The sequence below is a fragment of the Chrysemys picta genome, chromosome 7 (assembly GCF_011386835.1).
Source record: "Chrysemys picta bellii isolate R12L10 chromosome 7, ASM1138683v2, whole genome shotgun sequence".
Lineage (NCBI taxonomy): Eukaryota > Metazoa > Chordata > Testudines > Emydidae > Chrysemys > Chrysemys picta.
The window spans coordinates 120,075,926-120,102,528 of record NC_088797.1 but is presented as its reverse complement, the minus strand read 5'-3'; the positions used below and the strand labels follow the sequence as shown (position 1 = coordinate 120,102,528).

The 26,603-nt window shown below is 46.3% G+C and overlaps 1 protein-coding gene and 1 long non-coding RNA gene across 7 annotated transcripts in view; both read left to right on the top strand.

Moving 5' to 3' along the window:
• Window positions 1-727: 727 nt before the first annotated feature.
• LOC135972808 (uncharacterized) lies at window positions 728-22,132 on the top strand. The gene is made up of 2 exons (XR_010589335.1): window positions 728-905; window positions 21,963-22,132. It is a non-coding gene; the product is annotated as an uncharacterized LOC135972808 (long non-coding RNA).
• A 2,871-nt stretch (window positions 22,133-25,003) lies between these two features.
• The window catches only part of RBM20 (RNA binding motif protein 20), a 169,853-nt gene continuing 168,253 nt past the window's right edge, over window positions 25,004-26,603 (top strand). For 2 of the 6 annotated variants that reach the window (XM_065552525.1, XM_065552524.1), the window contains exon 1: window positions 25,150-25,280. Coding sequence is in view for 2 of the 6 variants with exons in the window: in XM_065552519.1 (XP_065408591.1) it covers window positions 25,135-25,280 (146 nt within the window). In the remaining 4 variants the exon portion in view is untranslated. Of the gene's footprint in view, window positions 25,281-26,603 lie in introns of all 6 variants that reach the window. The other 4 variants (XM_065552519.1, XM_065552514.1, XM_065552516.1 and 1 more) reach the window with 4 other exon arrangements.

Here is a 26,603-nt window from a genome sequence, read left to right as displayed (position 1 = left end):
GAATGAAGCCCCAGAATGCAAGTGTATGGTTTATACACTGACCGATTGCACAGAGATACCCTAAGCAGCTAGTAAGGTATGTCTATACTACCCGCCAGATCGGCAGGCAGTGATCAATCCAGCGGGGGTCGATTTATCGCATCTAGTCTAGATGCGATAAATTGACCCCCGAGCGCTCTCCCATCGACTCCTGTACTCCACTGCTGCGAGAGGGGCAGGCAGAGTCGACGGGGGAGCGGCAGCAGTCGACTCACCGCAGTGAGTAGGTCTAAGTACATCGACTTCAGCTACATTATTCACGTAGCTGAAGTTGCGTAACTTAAATCGACCTACCCACCCCCAGTGTAGACCAGGCCTTAGAGTCTGATGCCTGGATATTGATTTACAAAATGATGGCTACAGATTAGGAGCATGGGCTGTGTTCTAACTTTGCCACAGACTTGCTGGGTGATCTTGGCCAAGTCGCATCATCTCTGTGGCCTCAGTTTTTTGCATCTGTAAGGGTGCTGAAGTTTAATTCATTAACATCTGTGAAATACTTTGAAATCCTCAGGTAGTGGAAGGTGCTATAAATACCAGTATTACCTTATTATTGTTTTGGTTTTTGTCAGTTTAGTAGTTCAGTCAGTTTCCAGGTGGACAGGCATACACATCACTCCTCCCCCACAAAAAAGTTGATACAAATTAGCGCCCTTTGTCTGTCTCTGCAGAGAAGCCAAGGATCGGCTGGGCCATGGCACATGAAACTCCCTTCCCACCCTGAGTTCCTGTCCCTCTAGGGAAGGATTGAGGCTTATTGTGAAGACAGTGTGAGGAGGCTTCTCCTGCCCCACTCTGACGCCCCTGGCCTGTGGATAGAAAACTTCATTCTCCAGACACACAACTCAGCAGCTTTCACTAGCATTGTGAGTACTAAGAAATAAAAATAATTGTTAAGAGGAGCTGGTTACGTTGCATAATATCTAAAGCTATAGCCCTTGGTAACTTAGCAGTAATGAACATCCTCTTGCACTGCGGTATTTAGGAGTGAATAGCTCCTACCAATTGACATTAATACCCCTTCAGTGTCAGCCAGGGAGTGGGCAATGAGTTCATGGAGTATGTTCCAGTAATCTGTATTTGTTAGACTCTTCACAATTCCTAGTCTTTCCAGGTTTCACCTTGCTTGAGCACTGCACAGTAACTGCAGTAACTCGTGTGTGTAATTGTTTGGCAGGTCTCCACATTTGTGGAATTTACAATCATCACTGCGTCTGTAATGCTGGGAACAGCTTTTTTTATTTCTGGTGTATGATGAATTAGGCCATCTGTCTTCTAGGTCCACCCCCCTTGCTGGCAATTCGGCACTGTCACGCAGTCAGCCAAGGTCAAGGTCCCAGACCTTCGCTGTCTGTTGTGAAAATAATGGCTCAGTTCTGAAGTTCCGATTGTAATTTCTGAGCACATTACACACCCTTAGATCTCATCTGTCACTCAGAACAGGGAGTGTCCTTAATTTATAATAACAATAAGAATGAGGTAGTATATAGATAACCTTGCTTCACAGATGCAACCATATTTAAAGGGGCACATCATTTAGACCTAAAATTTGGGAGTGTTTCAAAACATAACATGACTATAACTTTATTTTAATCTCATGGAAAATGACAGGGGACACAATTTAAATGTTGCTAATGCAGACATGAGACAAGTGAGCGAATGCATGGGAACATGAAAGCGAGAGGCATGCAGAGAATGGGTACAGCGTGAGAACCTAAATGGAACAGAACTGGAAATTAAAGTGAAACTGACCACTCTAGCCTCACTGTCCCTGTTTTCTGAAATGAAAGCAGTAAACCACCAGCATAAGCGATGGCAGACAAATTAGATTGGTAAATTTCTCTGTTTGTATAAACCTGGGTAATAGTCGTACCTTAGGGCCTGTTCCAAAGCTCACTGAAGCTAATGGGAGGCTTTCCTTTGATTTCATTGGGCGTTGGCTCATGTTCACATGTAAGAAAACTAGAGCTGGGGGAGAACATACATGAAGACCAAGAACCTGAAGGTGCTTGAGGAGTCTTTGGGGAAACTCTTACCTAAACTGCTAGGTGTTGAGGATAATCCACTGACATTGGGAGAATTATTGAGAGCCATTTCTCTGGCACTCATCACAGTAGTAAATGAGTGCCTATTGAGTCCCACAGAGAAGATACTTTAGCAGTACAGCCAACCCTAAGTGTTCAAAAATTGAGTCAGGCATCAAAAATAAATCGGGGGGGAGGGGGGGGCAAGTGAGGCAATTTGTCCCGGGCCCCTGGGGCCCCCACGAGAGTTTTTTGGGACCCCTGGAATGGGGTCCTTCACTCGTTCCGGGGGCCCCGGAGCTTCTTCCGCTCCGGGTCTTCAGCAGCAGTTTGGTGATGGGTGGGTCCTTCTGCTCTGGGACCCGCCGCCTAAGTGTCCCGAAGACCTGCGGCGGGGGTTTCTTCCGTCTCAGGACCTGCCGCCGAAGTGCCGGGTCTTCGGCGGCGGGGGCCCCCTGCCGCTGAAGACCCCAGACCCCCTGAATCCTCTGGGCGGTCCTGCTCATGTAATGACGTGATTTTGGTATGTGTGGATTAAAGAGTGTCAACTGATCAGGAGATGCAGGTTGAATTCTTTGGGATGCCTCGTTGTTTATGTTGTGCTTTGCATATTACACATATTTAAGTGCTTATGGTTGCAGTGAGTTTCATAATTTTTGTTTTCTGTGTGCACTTTTGCTATAATGTCATTCTGTCTAAAAATTCCTTGAAACTAGAAATGAGTGCAGGGAATATGCCTGCCCTGACAAGGAGTGGGGAAAAAATGAGTGGAAATGTAGATCTTTTTCAGCTCTAACTTTGATTTAAAACAAAAAGGCCTGACAGGATGGGCTCCTTTGAGCTTTGTCTCACTGAGTAATATGTATTGACTCCGAGGATCTGGAGAACGCTGTACCTCCGCTTCTGTCAGAGAAGTTGGGAAGATGGTTTCTTAGGGTTCTGGCACAGCAATGGGCAGAGGCGGTGCTAGCCCATTGGGGGCCGTAAGCAGGAATATTTGTGGCCTCCCCCACAACATGACAAATAATAAAAAGTGAATAGGGAGCCCCCTTGAGCTGCTCAGGGCCCTTAGCAATTGCTTAGTCTGCTTATGCCTAGTGCTGGCTCTGGCAATAGGAGATGGGTCAGAGTTCACATCTGTTGATATAACAGTCTTGGTGCTTTCCCCCCCTACTATGCTCAGTCTATTTGTCAATGGGAAGAAGTTTCATCATTTTCCAGTGATAATCCAAAAGCTTTTCTTATGTCACCACTGAATGATGAGAAGCTGCTGCTGCTGCTGCTGCTGTTGTGTATTTGTATTAGTGCAACCCTTCTGCCAGGCAGAGTTGGCAGCAACAACGGGTTCAGTATCTAGGGGTTCCTTTTCAACAACACAACACAAAACCAGCTCGAGCCCCCACCCAGTGACCTGGGACAATTACACACCACCCCCTGGGCACCTCTAAGAGGCAATACTTCCCCTCTCGCAAGCACAGAGTCTGAGTGTAGCAAAAGACTTTTAATAAAAGGAGGGAAGTAACCAGGGGCGGCTCCAGGCACCAGCGCAGCAAGTGCGTGCCTGGGGCGGCAAGCCGTGGGGGGCGGTGTGCCGGTCGCCGTGAGGGCGGCAGTCAGACTGTCTGCGGCGGCATGCCTGCGGGAGGTCCGCCGGTTCCGCGGCTTCGGCAGCAATTCGGCGGCGGGTACACCGAAGGCGCGGGACCGGCCGAAGGCCACCTGACTGTCGTGCTTGGGGTGGCAAAAAACATAGAGCCGCCCCTGGAAGTAACTCAGCATTAATTTGGGAAAACACCGCAAACAGGGTTTATAAACATAAACCAAGAGCGAAAGACCCACCACCAAGTCAGTTGGGCAGTGTCCTTTTCCCCTCAGGTTCTCAAGTCCAGCAACCCAAAAGTCCCTTTAATGTGCCTGTCCCTTCTCTGCACCCACGCTCACCGTTGCTGTCCTTGGACAGTGCAGACCCAGAGTTCAGAGGTGCATCTGGAGAGTTCACCTTTCACCAGGGGTAGAGGGCCGGGTAAGGAGGCACCATACTCACTTTGCTGCTCATGCACTCACTCACCACCCCTTTCTGCGGGGCTCTGCTCTGGCACTTTCCGCCAGCCCCTCCTCTCCGCAGCCACCCTGCTGGCCGCACCAAGATGTCTTCAGGACCCCCCACATAACACAGCTCTCAATGATTTTAGATGTTGGTGGGGGAGCCTCAGGCTGGTACACACTGGGAAGTCTCTTGCATCAGAGACACTGTCCCAAAGCAAGGCTCACACCATCAGGTACAAGTACCTGTCCCCACCCTCTCTCAACTCACTGGCCTTTGGAACTCATATCCCCCCAGCCTAGCAAGTGCCGTTTAGTTGAGGGTGAGTCCTTCCATCAGGAAATGCCAAGTACCATTCTGCTGCCCTGGATTCACACAACAAGGATAACAACCCTTTATTACTCCTGCCCCAATAACAAGGAGACTGGGAATCCAACACCAGCCCAAAGTGACCATTTGGGGAAGCAATCCCATCATGCTGAGCATCTAGGCAGAGTGGGTGTGCCCATGCAAATGAGATCAGCTCCTGAACTCCTCTTCCACAGCTCATCACTGGATGTCAGGGGAGAGCTCATTCAGACTCTGCTTACATTAGAATGGCGTCTAACGCCCCGACCATTCCAGGGCCCCGCTGTGCTAGGCGTTGCAAAAACATATAATAAAACCATCCCTACCCCAAAACTCTTACAATCCTGCAATGAGCTCCATGTGAGTGGACTCCTGCATTCACGGGAAGCCACACTGATCTCACTGCAGGATGACAGGCGGTGCAACTGGTGGGTGAAACAAACATGAGAAGATCGTGTAGCAGAAATACAAACTCATTTTACATAAACTACTTCTGAGATTTTACATGGCTCCTAGAATCACTCTTATGACAGAATCTATTCTCCCTCCCATTGAGTCATCAGTTGTGGTCGTGATTTTTCTTTATACCTGCTTGAAAAGGTCTTACAGCCAGTCAGTCTGTGGTACACTTTTCATTCTTCTCTTTGGCTGATTTCTTGGAATCCATAGTTATAGTTTTCTAGTCTGGGTCCAAATTGGTGTAAGGACTTTAATACAAACGGTATTGTCTTCTCTGTATGATTTTTTTTTTTACCTTTGGTCATTTCAATTAAGCTATTACTGATCACTGAAACATGATCAAATATGAACCATTATTTTTTTAAAAAAATCTTCCCACACTTTCTTTGAAGCAGGTCAGTAGTACCTGCCCCTGTGGAGATGGAGAAATATATACAAAGAGGTGAAGTGACCTGGGTAAAATTTTCTGAAGTGCCACTGTGAAATAGAAGCCTACATCTCACTGACATTCAATGGAACTTAGATGCTTTTGCAAATTTTACTCTTTGGTGAAGGCCTGAAAGAACGTCAGGGCAAGAGGAAGAGATAATTGTAATTATAAAGATGTATAGTAGACGTTTGTGGGCTTTCGTCTTTGTTTCTGCTTCTGTCTGGTTTACCAGCCCAGCACCCACCTGTGTTTTGAGTGGCTCACCACTCAACTGTTGGATGTCTTGAAAGATTTTTGGAACGTAGACAGACACACAATATGTTTCTAGTCAAACAGCAAGACTTGATGGACAGTGTATTTCTGAAGGATTATCAGAGGCCTGGGGGCACGTTGTGAGACGTGAGGCTGAAGGCCAAGAGCTTTCAACCCCTGCAAGTGCAGTAATCTGTCAGAAATGCTTTGTCCTAAACAGTCTAATTGTGGACTTTGCACAGAAAATGATTAAGAAAGGAAAGGAACAAACAAGTTTGCCTGGCATGTTTAGTGGGGATTGTCAATATTTGACTTGAAATCCTGTCTTGTTCAGGGCCGGATTAACTTTTTGTGGGCCTGGCGCCAAAAATATTTGTGGGCCCCCCTGGGGAATGAACGGGCCAGGGGCAAGAGCACAGCGGGCAGGGTGGATTTGATTTAAATAATGATTTAAGTCACTAGTCAGGAAGACTCGATTTAATCATGGTTTTCTACATAAAAGTGCATTCTTGTTGGTTGTTATAACCTTAATACATATTCTTCACAACTCAGAGGTAGATGTAGGTTTCATTTTTAGAAGTTACACACTATACATTTTTAAACAGTGATTTATTTTGAAAACTTTTCAGATGAGTTTTACAGCTATATCAGAAAATGAATGTTTGGTTATTTCATTTACCAAAGGTAATTGAAGCAGATATTTATGAAGTCATTGGGAGGTGAACTATCTCCAATTCAACAGGTTAATCATTAATATTTGGAGGATTTTCTTGCCAGGCAGGGCCGGCTCCAGGCACCAGCCCAGCAAGCAGGTGCTTGGGGCGGCCAAGGGGAAGGGGCGGCACGTCAGCCTGTTCGGCGGTAATTTGGTGGCGGGTCCCTCTCGGAGGGAAGCACCTGCCGCCGAATTCCCACCAAAGAAGAAAGCGGCACGGTGGAGCTGCCACTGGAGTGCCGCCAATCGCAATTGCGATCGCGACTTTTTTCTTTTTTTTCTTCTTTTTTTTCCCCACCGTTTGGGGCGGCAAAAACCCTGGAGCCAGTCCTGTTGCCAGGCTGTATTAGGAGGAGAACATCACCAGACAGACATTTAAATTGGCACCATGGTAAATCTGGTACTGCTTGTTCCTGAAATTCCATAGACATCTCATAATTTAAATCAACAATTTTTTGTCAGATGAGACTTTCAGGGCTTGACAGCACTCTGTTATAAAGCTTTTACAAGCAACGTGATCCACAAATCGTGCAGTTGGATGGGACTCTTACGAAGCACATATTTCAGCTGGCTTGCTTTTTCACCTTCCATTCTCTCCAAAAACCACCTGAACTGATTCTTTTGCAGGAGCACTGGGAGCTGTGCCTTAGGCTATGACAAATAAATGAGCCTCTAGGTGATGCCCAAAAATATCCCCAAATAGTTTTCAGACTCATCATTTTCTGTCTCCTTAACTCGTTGAAGTCAGTGGCCATTTATACCAGCAGAGCATCTGGCCCCTAGACTATTTCCTGTCTCATAACTCTTAGTGCTTCTTCTCCACGAGAGCTGGGATTATCACAGAAGGAAAAGCCTCTGGTTTCCTGTGCCTCTTTAGAACAGAGCTAGCTTGGCATCATGGGAAGCAGACTCAGGAAGGAAGGAAACCTGAGGTGGAGAGGAAACAGTTGAGCCACCTAAGGAGAGGTGTCCCAGGGATCAGGGCCATTGGGGATGCTGTCGGAGGGGGAAAATGTTCCAAAGGGCCTGTTAGAGAAGCTAGAAAGTAGGGGGACCAGATGTCCCAATTTTACAGGGACAGTCCCAATATTTGGGGCTTTGTCTTATATAGGTGCCAATTACCCCCCACCCCTTGTCCCGATTTTTCACCCTTGCTATCTGGTCACCCTACTAGAACGGTTCCATTGGGACACAGCATTGGCAGTGGGATGGTTTTCATTTGGGGTTCCACTGAGGAGCAGACCCAGCAAGGAAGATTCCGAGCTGTTAGGGAATCTGTTTAGAGGGAGGAGAAGGGTATATTGGAGTTATAGAAGGCAGGGAAAGCAACAGTCTGAGACTAGCTGGACAGCATGGACACAGTGGACTTGTAGGGAATGCCCATACCAATGAAGAGCCAGATTATCCCTGGCCTGTGTGTAGTGAAGGAGCCTTCAGGACTTTGTCTAATGTAAGGGCCTCCACTGAGCCTCTTAGTGGGGTATTCACTGAAGATACAGAAGTAGCAGCATCCTCCGAGTGTATTATTCAATCTGGACATGATGGTAGGCAGGGCACAAACAGTCTGCTCAGTTGGAATGATTTTGTTTTGTGTTAACCTTCCAACAGGGATTTATCTGTCTGATGGGAATTATGATATGAAATACTCCGGTGTGGAAATTCTGTGTGGGGATTATCGGACTCATGTTTGGTTAACCCATAGCCGTCCATGAGCAATCCAGAGCTCCCATTGCAAAGGTTCTAAAGAATTAGCACTTAGTGACAGTCAATCCTAATTCTTTGTGCCAAAGAAAGAAAACAAGGGACATTTCTCTGTCATATCCCCCTGTGGCGTGTCAGTGTCTGGGAAGAAATTTTCAGCTTTCTTTCTTCCCCCTGGCCCTTTTTTTTTTTTAAACATTCCCTGGCTCATCTGAAAGATGCAGGAATTGACTCTCCAGCTTTGGTCTATAGGTGCATGATTTCCTGATGGGTCAAACCAAAACCTTGGATGCAGACACTTCCAAATATTGGGGAGGTTTGGATCCAGATCTGGATTTTGCACCTTTTCTTGACCGATTAAAATACAGAACAATTGAATTTCATATATACATTCCCCAGTTATCACAAAGCATTGAACAAAGTAGCACTTATTTTTGAGCTGGTCACGGATGGTTAACTGTATATGCAGCTTTGAGGCTACCATTGGAAAGCTCCTGGAAGTAGAATAAATGCATCAATTCATCTCTTAAAATAGGTGAGCAGTTAAGAGCATATAACTGTGGTGGCTTGGCATTGGCTATCTGTATGCTTCTGGGTGCAGCTCAGCTATCTGAGATAATGCTACAGCCCCTATGTTGTATCATGGCTGTTACAGTCTTCTGGGGCCCATTTGTTGTCAGTACCTCAGGGATGAATTCTTCAGGTCCAGTTATCAGGGCTTTCTCAGTGGAGGGCCCACCTCTGCTCCATCCACTGGTCCACTAGAAACCCATGTTTGGCTAGCTTCAAGGTGCAGTATAGTGCATCTATTTGGTCAAGAGTTTAAGTTTATTATTTTAGGTGCAGGTTCTACACGGAGTAAAGACAGTTTAAATATAGAATTCACAAAACATAGCTCTATCGTAAGTTGTCCAAGTGCTGAAGTGATGGGAGCTGTTTAGGAACCCATCAATGTATTGCTGTCACCTTCTGAAGACCTCGCTAGTGGTCTGATCCTGTGTGGTGGTCATGACCCTCCAAAACTATCCATAATGATGAGATGGAGCTACAGAAATGTGGAATAGTCTCCCAGTGGAAGTGATGGAAGCTCCATTGCTTGAGTCACTTTAAACTCGATGCAGAACTGAACAATATTATCGAGGGATGGCAGGTAGCCTTTTCATACTATAGTTTCCACTAGAGTCCATGATGATGCCTTATTTTTTCCCCCACTATAACTTTTTTGCTTGAAAAATTTGGCCTGATAATTGCCAGATATACTCTGAAAGCCAAAGAGAATGTTTTTTTGAAAAAGTCATTCACCTTTCTGGCTCATTTTCCTCACCTGTAAAATGCTGATAATACTTGAAAGCACCATAGAAATGCTAAGAATTATTGTTATGAACTAATGACATTCCATTACTGGGCAATGTAGACCTAGTAGTTTGTTGAGATCAGTGTAAACCCTAGTTATGTCCACTCATTCAGTCCTTCTCTCCTGATGTGCCCAGTCACCATGTAATAAAATAATCAGTCACACTTTGTGTTAAAGGTTACATTTATAAATAGTTAATTGGTTAGATATTTAACTAAATGGTTAACCAATTGTTATAGATTCCAACAGGTCAATAGATTGTTTCTAACTATGTCTAACACCTTCTAGTAATGTGTGTATAAACCAGGCTGGTGTGTGTTCATTCTGTGCTCTTTTACTTCTGTACAGTTACAACTCCAACCTTATTGGAACTTTTTTTCCCCTGCATGCAATTATAACATTCTCTTTCCATTGCTAACCCTGTAGTTTTGGATCCCTGAACTTTAGACTTTGAAAGCTGCATTTTGATTTGGATGTAAAGCACCTGCTATTTAGAGTGACACTTAAATCCATAATGAAAATTCAGTCCTAATCATCAAAGGAAAGTGAGAGTTAAGTTTGTGCATGTCCTCTGTATCCTGTTTCCCCGCTGCTCATCCACAGAAAATAAATCACAGTGGATGTCAATGCATCTCCTATTCTTTGTTTAAATGGTTAGAGTAGGCAGTGAGTGGGCAGTGAGTCCGTCATTTTGGGAATCCCATGTGAATATTAAAAAACGTATTTTTTTTTGATAGTCAATTAAAATGTTTTGATGAATACAACCTCCCCTCCCCCCCATTTTTAAAAAAGTCATAAGAAATCTATGGGTCTGATTTCACCACTCTGGCATTCCAGTTCTCTGCTCATGTGACTCCATTGAAATCACTGGAATTATATGTATGTAAGAGTGCAGGAACTCAACAGGCCATTGAAATCAGTGGAGTGACACAAGATTGAAGCTGGAGTAACACAGTAGCGAGCCAGGCCCTATATGATCAACTGTAAGCTTTTCACAGTAAAAGGCAATGCAAAGGAGACAATGCAATACGCACTATATTGCTACTCAAAGTGAAACAACACAATCCAAAATGTCCATGGAGCACTCAAAGGTCCAGAAGCAAGTATGCTGTCCAAGAAGTCATTGGTCTTGGGTTTCTTCAGACAAGAGATCGATAAGTGGATCCCAGATTTTCTGTATTCCACCTGAAAGTTGCCCTTGAAATGAGCAATATAAAACGTCTAAAGACATGAATGGAAGTCCACAGCTCAAGTAAAAACGCCCAGTTTTGTCCACTTTAACAAGCCAGCTTTCCAAAGGCCATCCCACCATAGACGTTCTGAGTACCTTCAGCCCTCAAGTGATGCCCAGCACCCTAGATGTGTTTTCCCAGCACATCTCCAAAAAGACATAACACAGACCTGATCCACAGAAAAGCAGTAAAAGTGATTTTACAGACGTGGGACTGAGGGCTGCTGCGATGCCACACAAGGAAAAATTAATGGGAAGATTTTAAAAGGCACAAATGGGAATTAAGCATCCAGGTCCCCTTGACTTTGAACCACTATTGGGCACCTAACTGCCCTTGTATCTTTGAAAAATCTCCCCCTAAAAGCCTAAGCTATTTAACGTGGAAAGGAAAAGAGGGAAGGGAAATCTCATAAAGGTCTATAAGATAATGACTGGTATAGAGAAGCATGGTCTCATGGTTCAGGCACTGCTTGGGGACTCAGAAACGTAACCCCAAAGTCATTTGAAATCAATGGGAAGACTTCAATTGACTTAAATGGGCTGTGGATCAGTGCCCAGGAAATCTCTATTCAGTTCCCAGCTCTGCCAGACTCTAATCAATCTATAAAATGGGTATAATACATCCTTTCTCCCACCCTTTGTCAATCTTGTCTATTGACATGACAAGCTCTTGCAGTCAGAGATTTTCATGTACCACAGTGAGGTACAGATCTAGTCCCAATTCAGGAAAGAACTTAAGAATTTAAAAGAGGGAAGGAGGAGGATCCGGGGAACTATAGGCCAGTCAGCCTCACCTCAGTCCCTGGAAAAATCATGGAGCAGGTCCTCAAGGAATCAATTCTGAAGCACTTAGAGGAGAGGAAAATGATCAGGACCAGTCAGCATGGATTCACCAAGGGCAAGTCATGCCTGACTAACCTAATTGACTTCTATGACGAGATAACTGGCTCTGTGGATGAGGGGAAAACAGTGGATGTGTTATTCCTTAACTTTAGCAAAGCTTTTGATATGGTCTCCCACAGCATTCTTGCCAGCAAGTTAAAGTAGTATGGACTGGATGAATGGACTATAAGGTGGATAGAAAGCTGGCTAGATCTTTTTCACTAGGAGGGTGGTGAAGCACTGGAATGGGTTACCTAGGGAGGTGGTGGAATCTCCTTCCTTAGAGGTTTTTAAGGTCAGGCTTGACAAAGCCCAGGATGGGATGATTTAGTTGGGGTTGGTCCTGCTTTGAGCAGGGGGTTGGACTAGATGACCTCCTGAGGTCCCTTCCAACCCTGATATTCTATGATTCTATGTGCTTGAGTGCTGTCCAGAATATTTGCCTGAATCTTAGATTCATAGTGTTTAAGGTCAGAAGGGACCATTAGTTCATCTAGTCCGGCCTCCTGCATATCACAGGCCATTGCATTTCACCCAGTTACCCCTGTATTAACCCCATAACTTGTGTTTGGCTAAAGTATAACTTCCTGACAGGCATCTGGTCTTGATATGAAGACCTCAAGATATACAGAATCCACCACTTTGCTTGGTAGCTTGTTCCAATGGTTAATCACCCTCCCTGTTTAAACAAAAACAAAAAAAAATGTGCCTAATTTCTAATTTGAATTTGTCTGGCTTCAGCTTCCAACCCTTGGTTCTTGTTGTGCCTGTCTTGACTACAGTCATTATGCTCTTCTCAAGTAGATTAAAGAGAACTAGTACCCAGTATTTTCTGCCCAGGAAAGTACTTATACCAGCGGTTCTCAAACTTTAGCAACCCAAGCACCCCCATTTTGATTTAAAAAATTTTGGGGACCCCCCCAAGTCTCCCACTCACCCCTTGCCCAGCTAAACGGGGGAGGGATAGCTCAGTGGTTTGAGCATCGGCCTGCTAAACCCAGGGTTGTGAGTTCTGTCTTTGAGGGTGCCACTTAGGGATCTGGGGCAAAATCAGTACTTGGTCCTGCTAGTGAAGGCAGGGGGCTGGACTTGATGCCTTTCGGGGTCCCTTCCAGTTCTATGAGATAGGTGTATCTCCATATATTATATTATTTATATTATAATCCCCTTCCCCGCCTCTTCCCCCAATGCTATGTCCCTACCCTGCCCCTTCTCCGAGGCCCCACCCTCCTTCATTCCATCCCCCCTCCCTCCATCACTCGCTCTCCCCCAATCCTCACTAACTTTCACCAGGCTGGGGCAGGGGGTTGCCATGCAGGAAGGGGTGAGGGGTGCAAGCTCTGGGCTGGGGCAGGGGGTTGGGGTGTGGGAGTGGTGAAGAGTGCGGCCTCCGGCCAGGCAGCACTTACCTCGGGCAGTTCCTGAAAGGGACTGGCACATCCCTCTGGCAGCAACTCCTAGGCAGGGGGCCCAGAGGGTCTCCATGTGCTGCCCCTGCCCACAGGCACCGCCCTCGCAGCTCCTATTGGCTGAAGTTCCTGCCAATGGGAGCTGCGGAGTCGGTGCTTGGGATAGGGGCAGTGTGCGGACACCACAGAGACCCACTCCCCCCCCCTCCAGCCCCCGGGGCTGCAGGGATGTGCCGACTGCTTCTGGGAGCGGCACTGAGTCAGGGCAGGTAGGAAGCCTGTTCCACAGCATGGAAGGGGAGGCACTGGGAGGGAGAGGGAGGAGCTGACTTATACACTTTAATCAAGTGACCTCTCAGTCTTCTTTTTGATAAAGTAACAGATTGAGTCTCAGTTGGGGTGTCTAGGTGCTACTGTAATGCAAATAAAGTAGTAGTATGATTTGTTAGGTGCCTAGTGTGTGCTTAGTGCTACTATAGTAGAAAAGACAGTCCCTGTCCAAACTGGTTTATAATCTAAATAGAAAATCCCTATTTGTAAAGTAGTTTGCAATATGTACAGCGCTATGTAAGCGTTAAGTTTGATCAGATAGCCAGTTGGGAGCAGCCTCTGTTTCTGATGAATGAGTGAGTATTTGGTCAAATAAAAGACAACCCCTATAAACCATCTACAAGATTTTACAGATGGTAAACTGCATAGGGAATGAATTTTCACAGTGCCTTGCAAACGGGGCTGTGATCATGTTTGGGGTCACTGTTCGTTAACATACTACACATAACTTTTATTTAACCTGTGGCGCGTTCTGCCGTAGAATGTTAGAGAATTTAATAAGATTTGAAAAGCAAGGATTAGACACGTTATTATGAGTACAGTATCTGCTGTGACGCTAGCTGTGATAACATTTCAAGGGCCATCAGTCCTCCTATTTCAAAGCATAAATTTATCATCAGCTGGAGTAATGGAGCGGATTCCTCAGTGGAATAACAAGTTCCTGCTAGGCGATCTATGGTATCATTTACTGAATGCTCGGTCACTCAGCCATACCTTCTCCTGGTGATGCCCCTAGAAAGAAATCACCTGTCTTTATCCCAGGGCAGTAGCTCAACCCCTCTTTATAATGCCTACAGTTAGCTCCCAGATGAGATTATGTCTTTAGCTGGCTGAGACCCGCATTGAGGATTACCCCAAAAAACCTCACGTTGCTTTCTGTCTTAGCCTGGCCTCAGTCTAGGGATACCTCTTTGCGGGGTCCCTTCCAGGGGGCACCAAGTGACTGCCCCAACCTCTCACAAGCACGAGCAGGGTTCTTGGTGCTGCAGAGCAGACTTTACAAGCTATGGAACCTAGCCAGGGCCTGGGGCCAAAACTTTTTATCATCTTTTATTTACAGGTATGAAAAAATATTGAAACTTCATCTGTTTGGTCTGCACGGGGCCTAGTGACCTTTTCCACATTTAAAATTAATGCCTTATGAAAGTCTAGTAATTTCATGAGTAAAATTAAGAACTTTTCCCTTGGGGGGCACTGGTTCTCTTTTACCTTAAGTTCCTAAATTAAATTAATTTGTTGGTCTCATTTTACTCCGTAATAGATTGTATGGTAGTTCCTGCATTTCAGATTTTGTGTGTGTGTATAATCTTTGTACACTAAGTAATAATAGGCTATCACAGCCAAGGAGAGTCCAAGTGAAAGTACTGTGCACCACAGAATTGTGGCTTTTTATGCCACTTCTTGCACCCCCTGAATCACGAGCTACATTCTGACCACTGATCTTTTTAGGAGGCAAGGGAGAGGGGTAGCATTGTGCGTGGGTTAGATATTCTGACTGTTAGAAGCTAAGGTTTCCTGTGAAATCTCCTCATCTTCCCCAGATGGGACAGTGAACCCTTCTAAGTCTACCTCGGTGAATGACTTCAGAGTGTTCAGTGGTTTAGAAGAACCCACAAAACTCTTGGATGTTTTGCACCCTTCTGCACCTGGCAGACTTGCCATGCCCATAAATGAGAAACAGTTGGCACCTGTGAAAGACTGTGCCCAACATCCATACCAGCCACATCAAAATGAGCTGACAGGAGGTACCAGGTCCCTTCCTGGGGATTTGGGCATTCTTATTCCCACCCAATGCCAGGTTCACTCGTAGTGGCTGCTGTCCAGGAGAGGTCAATGGGGACCTCCTAAATCCATACCGAGAGAGAAAGACGCAAAGAAATTTAGACCTCTTCAGGTGTAAGGTATATTCATCAGCCAGCCTCCAAATGTGAGTGGCTAATTATCAGGCCCTCCTCTCTAGGTATGATGACTTAAACTGGGATAAGTTGTCTCAGTTTGTAGACAAGCTTCCAAAAGAACTTCAAGAGGAGATGAAGGTCATTATGACGGAGGAGCATGTGATTGCCTGCACTTCCTTACAGGCTATGCTGGATGCATCTGACGTTGTGGGGCATGCTCTGGCCTCATCTGAGGGAATGAGGAGGTCTTTCTGGCTCCAGTCCTCAGACATCCCCAGAGAGCTCCAAACAACAATTGAGGATCTTCCATTTGAAGACAAGCCACTTTTAATGCTAGGATGGATGAGGCCCTCTCTTCCTTAACACTTGAGCGTGACAATACATTCTTTGGGTCTCTGTTTTTCCAGTCCCCAGAAGGAAGCAAGCACATCAACCTTCTTCCTTCAGACAGCTCTCCTCCACTCAATATGACCACCGGCCCCAGAGGACCTTAAAACTGCTGAGGATTTCACCACTCTGCCTCATCTTCTGCAGTTCCACAGCCTGGGGCTTTTTCCAGGCAGTGAGGTTGACATTAATGCTAAGAGCCTGGAAGAACTACATGAAGATCTTTTCTTTTTAGACTCCTCACCCATCTTTAGAAGCTGCCTCTCTTATTTCTGGGAAGTCTGGACTGGGATCCCTCAGATCAGTGGAAGATTGTAAACATGGAGTATTTTATTCAGTTCCGGTTTCCTCTTCTCTTTTACCCCCCTTCCCCGTCCCTTTTCAGGGACTCTTCTCAAAGGATACTGTTAAAGAAGTGGACTCCCTTTTACAACTGAGAGCAGTGTCAGAGGTGCCCTTAGAATTCCGGGCAGAAGGTTTGTTCTCATTACTTTCTCATCCCAAAGAAGAAAGGGGGTTGGTCCTGCCCTTTGGTTGTTCCATTGCACCAATGGTATTCACTAAGTGCTTGGCAGTCATGGCAACGCCTCTAAGGAAGCCAGGTCTATCCCTACTTTGATGACTGGCTAATTTGAGGAAGATCACCCCAATCGGTGAACAACTTGATCTAAGTAACCCTAAAGCTCTTTGCCTTCCTGAGACTCAGTCAGCAGAGAAAAATCCACACATACTCTGAATTAAAGCCAAGAGTTCATAGGAGAGGTGTTAGATTCAAAGTCAGCAAGAGCTTACCTTCTGCAGGAAAGATTCCAAATCACAATGAACCATCAACTACCTTGAAGCTCACCCAAGAACATCAGTGAGAACATGCCTCAGACTTTTGGGACACATGGCCTCCTGCACCTGTGTGATGCACTTTGCCAGACTTTGCCTACTCTCCATGCAAGGATGGTTAAAATCAGTGTGTCCATCCAGAAGACACCAAAAGGACAATGATGGTCATGATCCCACAAGAAGTCCTCCCATTATACTGATAGAAAGATCCTCCTTAGGGATGCAATGGCATACTCTTCTCTGCGCCTAGTGACAGACTCTGGTGACAGACCTCTCCACTCAGGGATATGGGGGCGGGGGAGCTCATTTAGATCATATTCAAATTCACGGCCTATGGTCCCTTCGAGAAGTTTGCGTCTTTAAATGCCATAGAGCTCAGAGCCATCTGCCTGGCATGCAAATTATTTCAGCCACTTCTCCAGGGACCCACAATACAAGTGCTGACAGACAGCGCCACAGCTATGCATTATGCCAACAGACAAGGGGAGTGTGATCATCCCCACTCTGTCTGAAGGCCGTGTAGCGCTGGAGATGGTGCATTCCAAATCAAATCACTCCGCTGGTCGGGCACCCTCCCGCCCTTTGGAACACCTTGGCAGATCAACTCAGCAGACAGTTCTCAGATGATTGAGTGATCTGTCTAAGACTCAGTCCTGCAGAACATCTTTTGTAAAATGGGGATTCCCAGAAATAGACCTGTCTGCCAGAGACCACAAGTGTCAAACATTCTGTTCCAGAGGTCCAGCTCATGCTCCTTGACACATGCTTTTCTCATCCCCTGAGAATGGACTGATATAAGCCTTTCTGCTGATCCCCCATTCTACTGAAGTCTCCGGGGAAACTGAGGCAAGATGTAGAAATGATGAATTATGATTGCCCCAGCACAGGCCAAACAGTTCTGAGATTCAGATCTTATGAACCTTATAACAGAGCCACCACTCATCTGCCTTGTTACGCCCAACGTAGACTCACAGAACAATGGTCAGATCCTGCATCTGGACCTATCACCATTACAACTGACAGCCTGCATGCTGGCTGAATAACGTCCACTGAAAGAAGCTGTTCAGCTGAAGTTCAGCACATTCTGCTCCAAAGCAGGAAAGCTTCAGTCAGCCTGACTTTTATAAAGTTAAGTGGAAGAGGTTTTCCTATGTGAGCATCTCAGCGCCAGCTATCTCCCTTCACACCACACAATTCAGCAACACTGGACTTTCTGTTAGCTCCATCAGAGTCTATCTAGCAGCAGTATCTGACATCACCCTCCTCTCCAGGACCATGCTGCTTTTTCCCACCTCACAGTGGCAAGGTTCCTTAAGGGCCTTATTCATGTTGTTCCTCAGGGCAGGAGCCCCCTCCCTCTTGGAATCCGAATGTACTAATCGCTGCTTTGATCAGTTCTCCCCCCATCCCCAAGCCCTTAGTTACCTGTTCCCTTTACTACCTGTCAATAAAAACTGCCTTTTTGGTAGCCATTACTGCAGCTCAAAGGAGAGGAGAGATTTAGGCCCTTAGCATAAGTCTCCACGGGCTTGGAACCTGGGTCTGCTGGTTCCTGAGCGGCCATGTCCACATCGCTACCCTACAGCTCAGAAGTGGGGAACAGCAGCCTATAAGCTGTGCAGGTTCAAGTACCACTGGATGTCCTGACTGGCAGAGACTTCCGTGCTCCCTGATTGGCCCAGCACATTATTTACGGCCCAGTGGAAACACCTGGAAGTTGTCTGTGCAACTAGTTGGAGCCCTGGCTTGCTGGTGCAAACAACCTTGCTGCACACTCCTGATCCCTTGCCTGGTTCCTGGCCTCACTTCTGGTCCTGCTCCCTAGTAGGGTTGCCAACTGTCTAATCACACAAACCCAAACACCCTTGCCCCGCCCTCTTCCCCCAAGGCCCCGCCACTTCTCTGAGGTCCTGCCCCACTCACTACATCCCTTCTCCCTCTGTTGCTCACTCTCACCCACTCTCACCAGGCTGGGGTAGGGAGTTGGGTTGTGGGAGGAGGTGCGGGCTCTGGGCTGGGGCCAAAGGGTTTGGAGTGTGGGAGGGGGCTCCAGGCTGAGTCTGGGGGAGGGAGTTGAGGTGCATGAGAGGGTGTGGGGTGCAAGCTCTGGGAGGGAGTTTGGTGCAGGAGGGGGCTCTGTGCTGGGGCAGGGGGTTAGGGTGCAGGAGGGGGTGTGGGCTTTAGATGGGGATTGGGGTGCAGGAGGGGGCTCTGGGCTGGGGCAGGGGTGCAGGAGAGGGTGTGGGCTCTGGGAGGGAGTTTGGGTGTGGAAGGGGGCTCAGGGCTGGGGTGGGGGTATGGGAGGGGTTTGGGGTGCTGGCTCCAGGAGGGGGCTCAGGGTTGGGGCAGGGAGGTGGGAGGGGGTGAGGGGTGTGGGCTCCAGCCAGGTGGCGCTTACCTAGGGTGGCTCCTGGGCGGCAGCACAGCACTGCAGGGCTAAGGCCAGGGCCGGCTCTCGCTTTTTTGCCGCCCAAGGCAAAAAAGCCTCCCCCCGCCCCCCGCCCCCCGGCGGGGAGCGCGCTGAGCCCGGCCCCACTCTCCCCTGCCGGCCGGAGCAGGGCGGCAAACCAGCCGCGACTCCACTCTCCCCAGCCGGCTATGTGGAGCCCAGTCCATGCTTTTATGAGACACTATTCTTTAGTAGAAGATTCCACACTGAATGCCCATTTTGATAGGGCTCTTCTGCAATTGGTGCTTAAGTAGGACTCCTGCTACCCACTCCAAGCAAACAGATAACTGAGTGTTAGTCACCCAGAGTGGAATCTATGTGGACACTCGTTCCAAGAAAACAGAATAGTTATTTACCTTATAGTAACTATGGTTGTTCAAGATGTGTTGTCCACATGGATTTTACAACCCTTCCCCACCACAACTGTGGGATTCTGTATTGGGGAAGAAATTGAGGGATAGTTTGGCCTTTATGCCCTTGAGTGGGGGGTGATTTGAAGATATCTAGACCACTATCCAAAAGAATCTGATCTCGCATGAATGGGGCACATGCACACCATGGATGGGATCCATGTAGACAACACATTTTGAAGAACCACAGTTACTGTACGGTAAGTAACCCTTCTTTCCTGAATTGAAAACAAAACTTTTTACAGACTCTTTATCAACGTAGCCACTTCTTGGGTTCTGTGCAGCAGCACTAAACCTTTCCTAAAGTCTCTTGTAAATAAAATGCACTCTCCTCAAAGGGAAGGGGGAATTTGGGCTTGGAGAATGGAATTACCTGAGCTGAAATTTGGCCAGGACCTCTATGATAAAGTGAATGTTTTGTCATCTAAATAAGAATGTGGCTGTAGAAGCCCATGAAATCTCTGTGCCCAGTTGTCAAATGTGGTCACTTAAACTGGTTACTTATAAAAAACTGGTCCCCTTGTATAAAGATCTATGAGGTCCTGCTTTACCTGCTGTGTTCTGCTCAACCTGTGCAAGAGTGTCAATAACATTAGCTTCAACAGTTCTTGGCTGTTTCACAAAAAGCAGCATTTTCCCATGTGGAAATAAATCAATGAAGACTGAACAGTGCCCTCAGTTATGCATGCATTAATAACAGTTGTGGAAATCAACTTGAAGGCAGAATTTGGCCCTAAATGAACAATATTGCCATCTATTATGTAACATGTAAAATTTTACAAACTTACTAGTACAACGAAAATCATAATATAAAATTTAATTCTAGTTAAATTCACATAAAAATTAAAGGGACACAGTCAGACCCCAATTTAGGTTGCATACAAAGCAACAGTACCAAAAACCTGAATCGGACTATAAATAGAAATGCTTATTACATGAATGTAAAAATAAGATTTTAAAGATTCTCAAGTTCTGTAGTAGTGTATGATGAGAACCAGAAGGGGAAATTATTAGAAACTGACTATCTTACATAAGCTACTGTCTAAATTGAATGAAATGTAAACTGAACAATGAGACTAAATCAGTTTTGTTTATATTGTTATTAGTAATACACAAAAGGAAAAAAATTTTAACTGATTTTATTTTGTCCCTTTTATAGTCATCCTGAATCTGGTTTTACAATGTCCTGTTCTGCTTTACCTTGTTCTTTTCTATTTTTTCTTTAAGCATTAGATTAGTGTAGCTAAGATGATGAACACTTGCCATTTCTGAAACTGGAAAGGAGGATGACACAAGCCATTAATGACATAAGTCAGTATTCTGGGATCAAACAGCATGCATAAACATTTGAGGTATGATCAGTGGCACACTCCAATCTTTTTGAAATTTACAGTACAGTATGTGGACAGAGGATTATGCTGCCTCTGGTGTGGGGTGGAGGTAGGATAATATTATTTCACAAGAAATGCAGAAAAACAAAGTTAGTGAACACTGTTCTACAATGGGACAAGATCTTTACAATATTTGCCTTTCATCAGCTGACTCCAGTGTATTGGAAAGTTTCAACTATCACATACTGCTGGTAACCTGGACAGATGAGGAATCTGTGGTTGAGTGCTTGATAGCTTTGACTCCACACAACTTTTTACATCCTGGTAATTCTTGATCTGCGCAGCTAGAATCTTGATGAAACTTGACCACCACATTTGGGGTTCAGTCCAGCTCTGAGTTTTCTCTCTCTCCTTCTGTTAATTTGGAAAAATGTCCTCTTTCTCAAAGCGTCATTTGGGAACTTCATTCTCTGCCTGTATATGGAGTTAATGTTCTGCTTTCAACTTTAAATTGCATAATCTTGCACTTTTAAAGTGATGTGATTTCCCTGTAACACCTACAGCTATGCAGACCAGTACCTTTTCAAGCAAGGGTTCTGCCCTCTATTTTCCTTTCAGTTTCTCCAGGAAATTTTCTCTTTGTGCTTTGGATTTAAAAGAGACACGAAGAGATTTAACCTCTGTTTATGTATGTAATCTGTACTCCTGCTCATCCAGTTAGCCACTTGCCTGCTGTTGTATGCTTAGGTATGACCAGGTAGAATGTATCAGGTGTATCCTAACATTGCATAATTCTATTGGCATGTTAAGGGACAATAGACATAGCACAACAGGTGCAATGGAGCAGGGGTTCTCAACCTTTTTCTTTCTGAGGCCCCTCCCCCATATGCTATAAAACCTCCATATCCCACCTGTGCCACAATAACTGGTTTTCTGCATATAAAAGCCAGGGCTGGCGTTAGGGGATAGCAAGCAGGGCAACTGCCTGGGGCCCCATTCCACAGAGGCCACCCATGGAGTTATATTGCTCAGGCTTTGGCTTCAGCCCTGGGTGGCGGGGCTCAGAGCCCTGGGCTTCAGCCCCATGCAATGGGGCTTGGCTTTCTGCCCAGGGCCCCAGCGAGTCTAATGCTGGCCTTGCTTGGCAGCCCCCCTGAAACCTTCTCATGGCCCCCCAGGGGTCCCCAGACCCCTGGTTGAGAATCACTGCAATGGAGGGCCTTCAGCAGAAAGGTTTAGTGAGGTCACTCTTGCTTCTAGCAGCTGTGGCCACCTGGTTCCACTTACATCCAGTAGAAACATCCATTTAAAAGGATCAAGTGAAAAGCTATGCTGGTTCAGGTTATTTCCAGGAAAATCTGAAAATGTATGAAATATGGAAACTTTTCCAGTGGTAGACTTTCTCTTACCCATGCATCACATGCTTCTGCTTTAGCCCTTATCTTCTCCATCCAAATATCACTTGGCTGGAACAACAGACAGAACCCAGGAACAATGCAACTGTGTAGAAAGGAAGAGAGGGGAAGAAAAGGCTGCAAAAGAGTGGATGTGGATGTTGTGAGGGTTTCGAAAATCAGAAGACCAGTCTGAAAATATACACGCATATATATTGTGGGAAAAACATCAACATGGTATTGTACTGAGTACAATTTATTTGCACCAATAAAATCCATGCTCTTTACCTTATCCACTTTCACAAGTGATGTAAATAGAATCGTGTGTGTATGAAATGTAACATGCTCATATTTTTATGCACAAACCTGAATACCATATACTAATCTACAGGCAGATGTTTGTTTCACAGTTATTCTTTCATTCCTTTCAGAAGGCAATCAATCACCTAGTATTTCTTTCACTTCCCTGATTAACTATAGGCATCACAGTGTCTCTCTATCTAAAGAATGACAATCACAGAAGCTTTCTCCACTCTAATAACATGGAAGAATTCCATGCAGAGCCACTTTTTCCAAATCAGAAAGGGGTGGAAGCTTGAGGCTTTTAATACTAAACTGAACAAAGCACTAGAGAATGTGGTGCACGGAACGATTCTTCGTTGGCAGGGAAAAGGATGTGATGCCCTGATTATTTTTCAATATATATATAAAGCACAGGTTGCTTGTCATTCTAGAAAGTCTCTTTAGTGTTATGCTGCTATTAAAGGGATTGTACACATTGAAATATACGCTGCTGGTATAATTCTCCATGACCTTGAATCTGGTTTAGATATTTACACCTGTGCAAAGTAAGTACAAAATGCAACCAAATCAGAATTTTCCACTCACAGTGGAAGTAGTATGCAAACTTTTTCAGAAAGCAACCCCTTGAAAGAGTCCCTAACCAGTACCCCTTTTCTGTTTCTCTGTAATATATGTGGTATATATCAAAAAGCATGAAGATGGGGGTATGTTAAAAGTTTTAATAGCACTCATTTGGAATAAGCAGCATAATTCACTCATTATTGATGAGTGGGAAAGCAATGTGTCCATCAAAATGTATGCAAGTTAAACCTATATCTCATATCACACTAGCATGCTTTAACTCTTTCTCTAATAGCTATTCCTGCATTAAAGCAGGGGTGGGTAAAGTTATTGCTAAATTGGCCCTGATCCTGCAAACATTTACACATGTGCTTAAGTGTTTGCAAGGTTGCGGGCCATAACTTATACAATCACTCAGTAAAAATACACTCTTTGGGTGATCCCTAATGTGAGTTTCTTTTAGGGATGACTCCATAACTCGTGACTAGCAAAGGAGAGTGATGACATTGCTGGCTGGTGCATAATCATCCTCTCCTATTTTATAAACACATGACACGGGCCATATGCAACAGATGATTATTTCCAGGTGTACATTATTGGTAAAGGGTAAAATGATATTAACACTTCCCTCCCTCCCAGAGGTGTGAAATTTAATGTTTGTAAAGCACTTTTAGATCCTTGATAGAACTACATTATGGAAGTGCTGGTATGTTAGATAAAATATTAAGCTGGGTTTCCTTTCTTGGGCTCCATCATAAAAAGGAGAGAGGACTATGAAGCTCACTACATTTTCTTGGGAACAGCTGTATGCCAGCAGCAGAAACCTGTCCCTCCCTCCATACCAAACCACTGACTGATGGCCACAAATAAGGCACCAGTAATAAAGGTGAGGAGGGAGATAGATTGTCACTGTGGTCAATTAGGCTTCAAGAACACAGTTAGCACCCTTCAAAGTAAGGATTAGGAAATGGATTCTTTGCTTGGAGCTCCAATAGTGTCCCCACCTGTGCTTCTAGGAAATAAAGGACAGAGATGACAGCAACTAATTTGGGATGCAAAATCTTACAATTGCATTGGAATGCTTTGTATAATTGTAGAAATATGGGTCAAATTGCTTCTTTGGGGCAGCGATTCCCTTTGTGTAGACATATAGGTACAACTTCCAGAACAGTTGGGTGCTACTGTAATAATGATGAAAAATATATAATTTGCATCAGGATATCAGGACCCCAAATAAGAGGCAGACAGAGGTACCACTGAGGCCCAGAGAAACAATCAGTTCTCCTGCAGAAGCCACCAGCAGGTTTCCTCCTGCATCTGTGAAAAAGAAGGAGAACAAAGCAGAGGAAAGTGCAGGCTCTCTGGGGGAGGGAGGATGGAGAGCTCCAGGGAGCTGAGGCAGAGCACAAATGGGGTGGGCAGGGAAGAGGCAGCACAGGGCAGCATCTCTTCTAGGAGATGGGCAGGAAGCTCAGGGCTGTGGAGGGGGGTGGAGCATTACTCCCCCTGCCCCTGTAGCTGGGGGGATGATGGGGAAGGGAGTGAGAGGACAGCTGGAGGAATAGAGAGGGGATGGATCTGACTTGCTGCCCCCAAAGGATTGGAGAGTTGGGGGGGGGGCTAGAACTAGGGGTGTGGGAGCACCCCATGGCTTGAAGGTAGTCATAACAACCAAATGCATCGCTTCCTCTTCCAGCACCCCCACTATAACAATTGTTCCAGCAGCCCTGGGGGGAGGAGTGGGTGCGGTGCACCTCCCAGGCCGGGAGGAGGATAGAAGGGGGGTCCTGGTTCACAGCACTCCCCAGGCTGGAAGGGGGACGGAAGGGGGGGGGGGTCCCGGGTCACTGCGCCCCCGGGTCGGGAGGGGAATGGGGGGGGGGGGTCCCGGCTCACTGCGCCCCCGGGTCGGGAGGGGAATGGAGGGGTGGGGGTCCCGGCTCACTGCGCTTCCCGGGCCAGGAGCGGGACGGAAGGGGGGGTCCCGGCTCACTGCGCCCCCCCCCCCCCGGGCCGAGAGAGGGACTGAAGGGGGGGGGGGTTCCCGGCTCTCTGCGTCCCCCCAGCAGCCGGGGACTCCCGCGTGTGTGGGGGGGGCTGCTCCTCCCATTGGCTCCGCTGTGCCAGCCATCGTCATAAATGCTGCTCCCCAGGCGCCGGCCGCCCCCCATAGGGCCGCCGCAGCCTCCTAGCCGGCCGGGGGGTGGCTCCCGCTCCGGGCTCCCGTGGGCCGGGCTGTCCAGCCCCCAGGCTTTGCTCCCTCCCTCCTCCCCCCCCCCCCCGGGCTGGCTCCGAGGCGCGCTCCGCGGTGCCCCATCGCTCCAGGGGGCTGGGGGAGGCTCTGGCTGAATGGTCCCCGCTGCCACCATGAACCAGGCCCCGGCCCCCAGCGGCTCTCAACAGCCCGACCGAGATGCCCGCAACGCGGCCCCCGGCCACCCGGCCTCCAGCAGAGGGATGCCGCCGCCGCCCCGTCTGCCCCAACTCATCCAAAAGTAAGAGGCGCGCTAGTGACTCCCAGGCTTGGAGCCGGAGCGGGGTCAAACTTCGCCCTTGTTCCTGGGCAGCTCCTGCTCCCCTTCCCTTTCCCCGCTGTGCCGGCGGGGTCACACTGGCAGTGCCGCGCACGGGGGTCTGTGGCAAAATCTCCCTCCCCGATGAATTGGTCTTTCTAGCCGGGTTGCTTTGGCAGGTCTGGAGCATGCAAATCCTTAAGGATCCGTTAGCTAAGGGATTTAAACGGCTCTCGCTGTTTTCCACTCTCCTAATTTAGGTACCAGGAGGAAGCAAATGTCACCCTCTCGGCCCTAGGCAGAGCCCCAGGACAAACTAGGGAAAATTCTGTACCTCTGATTTACAGACAGTCATCCCTACAAGGATCAGTAGCGGTTTAGCAGCCAGGTTGAGTTTTGCTGCTGGGGCTCGGCTGAGTTTCCTTTTAAACAGGGGCTCAACCATGTTCAGAGTATTTATTGGGTCCCTTATAATCCATTTCACTTCATGGTAGATTGTAGTTGGACGCTTCTGAAAAGTTTTTGCTTTTGTGGCGGCTGTTGTTTGTTGTTGCGTTCAGCAAAATTCATAAACCAAAGTTATTTTCCCATGAGTTGGCTGCAAATGTGATAGTCATCAGGCCTACAATGAGTGGAGTCAGTATTGTGCCGGTACAGACAAGACATACGAATAGTTAGGAAAACTTATCAGTCCCATGCATAAAAGACTCTCCCTCGCTCTTATCAGTGTAATAATGGTAATAAAAAACCTTATGATATTTTACTTTTTTACTCTCTCTCTCAAAAGGGGAAGAAATACCCTGACACATACAGTTGCTTAAGAGTGATAACTATTTTCTGTTGGGTTAAACCAGAGGGTTAAAGACTAACTAAATGCACTGTAATTAGTACATGAAATATGAATACTATATAAAAAGTGATACTGTACTGATGCAATTAAATTATATGTTCTCTATCTAACTTTTGTTTGTTTGCTTTGGTCATAGTTTTATGTTTAAAAAAAAAAACTCTGGACTTGTATTTTGGCAGAAAAATACACTTAGTAAATATAGATTTGGGAGCTGTTAGATTAGTCCCCTCTTGTTTTAAGATCTGCTGTTTGCTTTGTTGATTAGAAAAGAGGTTGAGCGTTAAGCATTAGCGTATGTTAAAAAATATATTTTGACATACTGGTCCAGGCCACAACAGGTATTAAGTTCTTGTGTTCGGTTTGTCAAGTAAATCTCTGGTATGGCCAAACAAAGTCTGATGCATGGTAAAGTAATACTAGCTTACTAGTTAAACTTAGTATTTGTAGAACTTTAT